The sequence below is a fragment of the Micropterus salmoides genome, unplaced genomic scaffold (genome assembly GCF_014851395.1).
Source record: "Micropterus salmoides isolate LMB-PRFRI ecotype aquatic unplaced genomic scaffold, ASM1485139v1 Ms_hic_scaffold_7, whole genome shotgun sequence".
In the NCBI taxonomy this organism is placed as follows: domain Eukaryota; kingdom Metazoa; phylum Chordata; class Actinopteri; order Centrarchiformes; family Centrarchidae; genus Micropterus; species Micropterus salmoides.
In genome coordinates, this window is record NW_024044459.1 from 29,437,652 (window position 1) to 29,447,012 (window position 9,361).

The following is a 9,361-nucleotide window of genomic DNA, read 5'->3' on the forward strand; positions in this document are numbered from 1 at the left end:
GGTTTGCAGTGTTACAGACTAAAATGTGTATAGAATTATTCCTCAACCATGTTCATTTCAGGTGCTCTGTTGCAATTTTATGTAGAGTGACAAGCCAAAACACTTTGCCTCAGTGCTCTAATGAGGAACTTTTCACCTTAAGTTGTAAATCTTTGAAGCAGTGGTTCTGTTGTTACCTGTGTCAGTGTGATTAACAGTCAGAACGGTCCTCTGAGCCAGATCTATTATTCTGTCCACTTTAAACAATCGCAGGTCCTCCTCATCCAAAGCAATGTCTCCCAGAAAGGCAGCTGAAACAGACAAATAGAGATAGCACATGTCAGACGACTGTACATCAACTCCACAATATGGAGCATCAGTCTGACGCCCAGAACTGCCTCAAGCTTTTCCTGCCGCTCAGACTGAGTAGGTTGCACGGAGGCCCAGTCAAAGCACTTGTGGAAGGCCTAGAGCGTGTTATACACATTTAAAAATATATACTTCATTCCTTTCTTGACTGATGTCCTGTTTACCCTTTCCTTGCTGTGAAATAAAAATAGAGTTGTGAAACAGCAGTGTGTCTGTTTGGATAACAGGAAGGTCGCCTTGTCTGGACTCCAAATTATAGGATGGAAATGTAAGAAACATATTGCACACAGCTCATGAAGATCCATGCAATGAAGACAGAATGAACTCAGAAACCAGACCACTGACATGATTAATTGGGCCATGTTCAGTCCAGATGTTACCAAACAACAAAACTCGCACTGTGTGCTTTGGCGTCCATGGATAGTTAATGAGAGCTATCGGATATGATACAGTGAGACACTGACCCTGCCTCAGTGGAGTAATATGGGGCACCTTGAACAAGTAATAGCTCTTTAATGAGGCCAAGGAGAGGGAAAATAACCAAAACAGTCCCACTTTATAAGGAATGTGTTTTATGGGATTCCTTAATAAATGCCCCATTTCTATAGAGGATAAGCTAGGAGTCCTCTCTGCAGAGAAAAGGCACTCAGTTTTTACAAGCTTTTAACACCAGCACGTCTCTAGAATTTATGGCCAGGCAAGTATGCAGGAGCGGGGGGGGGGGGGGGGGGGGGGTGATGGGAGAAACAGAGGGGAGAGAAAGAGGTGGCACTGTAATCCATGTCTGAACAGGAGAGGACAATGAGAGGGGAAGGGAAGAGAGAAAGAAGGCATATCCCCTCTGCCCAAACCGCAACTCTGAATAAGGAAGGCAGATGTGGAGCAGAGAGAAAATGACAGCCTTCTGGGTTTGTGTTTAGAAGTTAGTGTGATGAGGAGAGAAGCAACCCACAGGGCTAAGGAGAACGGAGAACCACTAAACTGTAAAGATAATGGGAGTGATTTACAGTGGTTGTGTTTGTCAAACGTTTGACTCTGTAAATGTTCAATGTGTCACTCCGATACAAGCTTCCCTTACTGTGAAATACACAAGGAAGTGTATTTTTAAATGAAACAATTAATCATTATCTCCTACACTCCTATAGAAGTTTGACAGGAGACTGAGACTAGACAAAAAGGGATGAAATGCACTACAGGAACAAAAGGCAAAAAACACTTGGCTCGCATCCCTTTCAAACATCGGCTGGCTTTGGCAGATGCAGGCTAGTATTCCTCTCTGCAGGTCGTAGAGGATGCACAGCTTAATGTCTGTCTTTGGGATCAGAGGCTAATGACAGCAATAAGAAACAGTGTAGATCACTACCGGCGAGACAGGGCATGCACAGGACAGGTTTAAATTCCAGAGGTCAAAGGGATCCACTAATTTGTGCTCGCAAAAAACACTAATCCACTCCAAATCCCTGAGACACAAAACAGACTTCTCACAATGAGCACCCGTTCTGACAGCCACTGCCAAAAACACCACTGATAAGGGGAAGCTACCAGATGTCGTTCAGTATAGGATGGAAAGGCTGACTACAGAAGGACATCTCTCTCTTTTATCTTCACATTTTTTTATTTGATTCCCAGAAGTGGCTGAGCACTGAAAAGAACAGGCAGTACTCTAACAATTATTTCCAAGTTGCTGTCATTTAAACCCATAAGCACTGAGAAAAAGTATTCAAAACAATTTTATGAAACTCTTTCGCTCCAAATTGTCTAAGGAAAACTGAACAACAATTGGAGGACGTTTCATTTCACATGTAGTGTCAGTCCACACATTAGCGGTGTTATGTGCAGGCTGTGACCAAATAATGAGGTGCAGGCTTTCTCCCACCCCCATGAGGTTCACACAGGGTTGTGCTCTCTGCCCAATCATCCACCACTGTGCTGAAGACAGGCCGGTTAATCCGCAGTGTCATTGTTCTCAGACAACACTGGAGATGGAAGTGAGCAAATGCACGGCCTGGCGGCCTTAGGACTCATTTCCCCCGGGCACAGCAGTCGTCCTGGAGACGCTGATGCAGGTTTATGGAAAGACTCGCAGGGATTGTGAATTAATCCCCTTGTCTCCTGGCTTTAATTATCCACAGACACACGGTTTTAGGAATCTTTTGTATGCAACTCTGGACTGGGATTGAGGACAGGCTATGGAGAAAGGTGATAAACTCATCTAGATACAGAGTACTGTAATGATATGAAGTACAAATGTGTTGTTCTGTAGATTAAAAACCAGTGATTCTGGCAGATGGCAAGTGATCACCATAGAGTACAGTGCTGCATATCTTTCCAAACATTATTCATTACCTAAATGACAACAGCTGCAGCTCTAATATCTATGCAGAATAGTAGGGTTGCTGTTCTAGTTCATATGTCCCTTTTTAGTCAGAAAAAACAAACAGTAGGCATTTAAGTTTCTATGAAAATCTGTGAGCATATTAAACAAACTAATGAGACTAAACTGAATATGTGACGATGAAATAATGATGACAAAATGTCAGCCTGAACATGTGTGTGATGAAGTCTAAACTCCCCCAGTCATTTAATTTTTTTCGTTAATCTAACCCATCATAATCCTTCTCATCTCAGACTGGCCCCATCAATCAGCGCATCCTGTCAGATTACACATGAGATCTCAATCAAATTAATCCCATTGATTCGTGTAATGCCCGAGCCTCGACCTCTGCAGTGTCGAGATACTCCAGGACTATTCCCATAAATCTCCTTCCGTGTATACCAGACCACGACATCTGCCACCGAAACCTACACAAACATCAATACTAAACCTAAAACATCAGCCTATATTTAGAAGGCCAACTGTGAGGTCACGATTTACTCCTTGTCATTTAGCACAGGCTTTTCCCCTATAAGACCTAATGATGAGGGATGAGAAGGCCCGGCCAATATGTAAGCCTGGAGTGCATCACAATACCCTGGCACCGCCTTTCACAGCCTGTGTTTGGTAACAAGCGCTATATTTGAATTCCAATAGAGACCAATAGCGTATTGCATAAAGGTGATGACCATCTGATGACAGTGTATCACTTTTAGGTTTCATTTGTTCCAGCTCTTTCTGACAAATGTTGGCCCAGTGCATTTAAAAACTACATGGGGAATATTGACACAAACTGTTTAAGAAAAAAAGCAAAATGTAAAATAAGGAATGACGAACTGTAAAATGGGGGCATGTTGTCGTGTAAATATGGTACCTCTCTCCTCTGTAAAAAACACCAGCTGTTATTTCCTCAGGAAATGCTTACCTTGACATTTCCTAACACTGCAATTTGAGCCCAAGGCGGGAGAGGGGGAAACAGCCTTATCTACACTTTGCTCATTTCAAAAAGTTAACTAAAGGTATAATTAGAAGAGAGATTCTGGCTCAAGCTACAGCGTGAGAGCCGAGTAATTATTTTCCAATAAAAGCCTGAAGTCTCATCAGCCACAAAGCCACTAAGATTAAGACCGAGTTACTGTCATCACACTGCAGCTTCAATCTTACTGACAAAATGAGAGTGGCTTCAGATGCAAAGGGCACACAGCAAGAGGCTGCTCCCCTTTAACATTTCATACTCCATCAAGCCCATTAGCAGACTGGATTTCCCAGCTCATCCCTGCCACTGATTACCGATAGACCCTACTGCCAGTCGAACCCCCTGTAATGACTCATCAGCTCGCCAGCCATTTATCTTTTTGAATGTCAATGATACACTGTATTTGAGCTCCTTACATACAGTAGATGAATAATTCATCGGCACACAGCAGGGATTTTCACCTATGACTTATTTTGACTAACCAGACTTTATATTTCTGGTTTAGACAGCAGACTAACACATACTCATACAGTCTGGTGTGAAGAAAGAGCAGGTTCTCTCAGAACAGATGTCCAAAGCAAAGTTTAAATGGGTGTGTGGATGAACTGAATCTGGAAGATATCTTCAACCCTCAACACTTTCCATATATAATAGCTATCTGCAGCGGAAGACACCTTAAGTATTTTCTAAACGGGGAGGGAACAGAACAACAACTCTTCCAGATGAACAGCAACATAGCACAGATTATTTAGAAAAAACAACAAACAGTGGATTATTAAGAGTGACTGTTAAGCAGCTCATTATGGTAGGCTAATTGGGCATCTTTTGAGCCATTTAAATGAGCTCTCCCAAAGCATTTGTTGTTACTTGGGCCACAGACATGGTATGATGTAGTGCAATATTAGTTCTTACTTAGCTCTGACGACAAACATATTGTTCTAACTAATGCAGCGAGATCGTGCCAATAGATTGGCTCCCTAATTACCTGAACCCCGCGGAGAGAGAAGTGGCAGGGGTCTTGTAATGTAAAAAAACAAACACCCAGTGTGGGCTCAGCTATGCAGCCTGTATTCCATGAGAAGAGAAAAGCATCTGCTTAAGTGTTGCTTAAAAGCCCAACAATGAAGTTCAACAGGCAGCCCTATCACATTGCATAGACTCAGCATAGGACTGAGGGATGGAGCTGGTTAACGAGTGTCATCTGTTTTGAGCTGCCATTTTCAGAGACTCCGATGAATGAAATCCTGAGATACAAATAAATCCAAAGCTTACAATTTTGTGAAAAAAGGCAATTCACTAGAACAGTCAACACAACCCAGCATCTGGGTCGACTTCATGTTAAAAATTCATGTTAATGCTGCTTAGCGGAAGATTGTTTTACATCTTACCATCACATTATAAAGCTCTCATGCTACCCAAGTGACTGAGCGCTCCTAATCTAGTAGGTCACAGTGGCTTTTCAGAGGCCCTTAACAGCAAGTGAGTGACACTTCAGCAAATAAAAAAAAAAAAAAAGACTTACGAGAAAATAAAAGCTCTGAAACATTGTTATCAAAAAGAAGAAAGAAACAGTCAGGGTCCAACCTCAAATAGGGAGAGTAATGACGCAAGTGTCAGTTGACGGCAAAAAAACCAAAACACAAATAAAAAAATCTTCAGAGATAGCGAACAGATAACCTACCAAGTCCCCTTGTGAATGACCTGCACTCACCTCAGCTGGGCCGGTGTGGCAAAGTGCGGCTGGCCCTCCAACGTCCAGCCGTGCTTTCGCTTGGCACAAGGTGAATGACCTACAGTCTGTGTGAAGTGTTTGGGCCAGTCAGAGGAGAGAGCTGGGGGCCCAGGGAGATGAGAAAACCACTTGCATAAGAAAGGACAAGAGAAGAAGGGGGTGTTCAGGTTACCCTGTCTGCTGCCAAAGCCACAGCAGCACGGGGCACAGATGCAGAAGAACGCATCCAAAGCTTGAACTACAGACGGCAAGGACAGACAATGCTGTCACAGAAGTCTTTAGTAGATTAAGGTGTCTGCTTTATAAATGAATGAATCCATACATGTCAAACTAGTCACTGCTTTCGTGATTATCATTTAAGTAGAGCAGACAATGAGCGTGACTGGTTCTCATCCATTTTTCATTTTGAAAATGGGTGGATATAATCTCAGTGGGTTGTTTGAGTCTTAAATGACTTCCTGGGATGCTGCCAAGTTTGGAGTTCTGCAAACTAAGGAATTTTCCACTGGTTAACTTCCTAAATAGATGGCATTACTTCAGTGTTATTGCACTGCTCGCTTCAATCAATGCACATTTCTATCATGTGATGAGTTATTTAATCCTTTGTAAATGTTAACATTTTTGTGGGATTTTTTTTTGGCTTAACTGGGGAGGAGTGGCATGCATGCGTTGTGGCAAGAAATTAAGAATTTACCAAGCACATTTTAAATAATCTGAGGGAGTTTAGTAAGATGGCCACCACTTGGTCAATTATCCAAGCGACCAGCTGTCATAAATTAGACAAGCACTGGAATGGGAGTCATTATACGTCACACCTGCATTCACTTTCAATGCACATTTCCCCCCCAATCAATTACTAAAAATCCTGCCAACAAAGAACAGTGTTAGGCAAGGACAGCCATACAGAGGACAAGCGTGAAATGCACTCCTCGCAGAGATTTACTGCATTAGAAACTTCACACGGCACGTAAGCATTTTCCTGGCAGGAAGCAGCAAAACATGAAAATGCTGACCTTGGGGCCACCGAAAGCGATCAAATAGACTGAGGATGAGGGGGGGGGAAGGAGAGACAATCAATAATCCAAGAATCATCTGTACAAGTCCATACAAGATATATAGACACTAGTGTGAGTAGCCTATAGTAAAAGATATTTTCTCTGGTGTATTGCAACTAAGTGAGGGGAAGTAGGGAGTAAAAGGGAGAGCGGAGAGATCTTGAGACATTTTGCTGTTAGTAGGAAGGAGAAAAGCAGGTGGGTGTTGGAAGAGCTGGAGACGGGGAGGGTAAAGAGAGTGGGAGTTTGTGCTTGTGACGGTCTCCCAACCACCTGTCTGCTGACATGCACAGGGGAAACCATAAACAAAAACTGTGCTGCATTCAAATGGCACTTAAAACTGGATTACTAATAATGAAGACATCCTCACAAACAAGACAATCACAGCTTCAGATTATCGAGTGGGAATGTCCCTGATGAGACATTTCCGTTAAATATCAGTGATTTCTTGGAAACAAAGTCAGAAATATAAAACAACATTGTCGAGCCTGCGTCAGTTTACCATTCAGTCTTAAGGAGTCATCTGAACATCACGTCCAGTAAATCCACACCAGTGATGCAAAACAATCTGGTATGACCACTTGAATGGTTCAAATTAAAACAGTGAAGCACAAACCGGAAGCAACATCTTCAGTGACTTTACATGAGACGTGATTTATCTACAGCCTGACCTTTGTCATGTTTATGTAAAGCCACAACACCCCTAAAGCACAGGCTCTGCGTCTCCCTTGACACTTACTCTTCTTCTCAGGGGCAAGGTGAAGAAAACAGGAGGGTAGCTGAGAGTCAGAGGACTGAATTGTGTTTTACACTCAGCTGCCACATCAAAAATTGTCAAATGCCAAGTCAGTAAGCTCTTCCAGTACTTTAGAGGTCATTTTGACTGAAGCCATCTCTCTGTATCTGTAACCTGAATACTTTCACCAGATGGAAAACACAATCTGTTCAAACTCCCCCAAAGGGATTTGGCAAGACAGGGAGTTCACAGTACACGCACACACATAGGGAAAAAAATAAATTACATTGACAAGATATGCTTTTGCCAAAAAAATGGGGAGATATGCAGGTCTCACCACAGCAGAAAATAAGCACACATATTTATACCTTGAGCCACAAGACAACAGAATTATTGTGTGCATAATTACTAAGCTCCACTGTACTCTCCTTTCCCCCCTCCTCCACTTTGTTTTAGTGGCTGTGTGAACAGCCGGTAGAGAAAAAAAAAAAAAAAAGACTATTTGTGCAGTGACAAAAACCAACCAGAAAGAGAGCAGAAGTCTTAAAAAAAAAAATCAAAGTGCAGATTTCCTTTGTTTGACCAACAGCTCAGGCTTTTTAATACACAGCAGACAGCCTGCGGGAACTACATTATAACATTTTGAGGAATAAAAGTTGTTAAAACCTGTAACTTTTCAACAAACACTTCAGCCAAAACTTTTCAAGTCTCGAGAAATCCAGAGACTCATTCTTCAAATTTTCATTCCTGCAATCCGTGTAGCCACTCTCCGAGCTGGGTTATCCTAGGCGATTCAGTGAGGGCTTCAAATGTTTCAAACTGCAGAAACTATGTCACTCGGTACAAAACAAATGCACACAATGTCTTCTAAAGCCTTTTAAAAACTCTATCCACTACTGTCATCGCTCCAAAAAACGTTTCTCTGGCCGAGCTCTGGAAGCTCCACAAACAGATTCGTGGCGTGTTTGCACCTCCACATGAAAGGTAAATCACAGCGTTGTACAGGAAAAAAGGGGGAAAAAATCTTACCAGCTTTACAGGGATCTTTATAGTCGATCGCCTCTGATGTGGCAGTGGGGTCCACATAGTAGCCTGGATCAATCGCCTCCAAATCGATCGCCAATATCACGCCGAGACAAGACAGGACAAACAAACATCTCGCCGTGAGATCCATTATTGTAGTGGGGGAAACGGCGAAAGGCGAGGTATAAAGGTAAAGGAAGAGAGAGAGAGACGAGAGAGAGACAGAGGGAAAGACAGAGAGAGAGAGAGAAAAGAGTGAGTGAGAGAGTGAAAGACAGAGAGAGAGAGAAAATGGGAGGTTTTTGGGGGAAACGAGATCCCTCCGGAGGGCGGGTTTTAAATCCAGCCTCTCTCCGGTGTCTTCTTGGCTCTGGGGGCAGTGATTTCTCTCCTCCAGCCGGAGCTTAGGGCTAGCGCAGAGTACTGCCTGAGAAACTTTGATGATATGGCAGTTCCACTGGGGCGGTTTCATTGCTCCCTAGTCGGTCCATCAAGGGTCCTTGAAAAGCCTATGAGAAACTATCCTTTGGTTCACTAGATATTATCTCATTGTGAATTCTGGTGATAGCTTTCCTTCTGCTGTCTCCACAGTCCTCTGTATATAGACCTTAATTAAATATTAAATCCAAGACCAAAGTACAGATATCATGTTCAGCTCCCCGTGGAAGGCCCCGTGGTGTTCAATTTTGGCTTTCATATTGTCAATAAAAGTAAAAAAATATATATATAATTTAAAATGAAACTGCACCCACATGCCAAATTTGTGGCTTATTATTTTCCGTATCTTTGTATAGTTTAATCGGAATCAGAATCAGCTTTATTGCCAGATATGTGTACACATACGAGGAATCTGACTCAGTATTGTACATTGCTCACGATGTAAATACAATAATACAAAATCACAATAATAAAAATAAAATCAGACACAGACTTCAGTGTAGATAACAAAATATACACACTATGAACAAAAACAATATAGACATATTCAACTTGTGTACACTTAAAATAAAATCATTCATTTTTCCTCCTCTAACACAAGAGCGCACTATTTACGCACGCATTTCAGCCACCCGCTCGCGCTACCACGCGTGCGCGTGCACAAACAAACAAACAAACA

The 9,361-nt window shown here is 42.4% G+C and overlaps 1 protein-coding gene across 1 annotated transcript in view; it reads right to left on the reverse strand.

The window, feature by feature from the left end:
- Positions 1-8,502, reverse strand: part of bmp1a (bone morphogenetic protein 1a) — a 30,598-nt gene extending 22,096 nt beyond the window's left edge. Inside the window, 2 exon segments of the mRNA XM_038702425.1 lie at positions 177-290; positions 8,251-8,502. Coding sequence (XP_038558353.1) covers positions 177-290; positions 8,251-8,395 — 259 coding nt within the window. The 5' untranslated portion in view covers positions 8,396-8,502.
- Between the last annotated feature and the right edge of the window lie 859 nt (positions 8,503-9,361).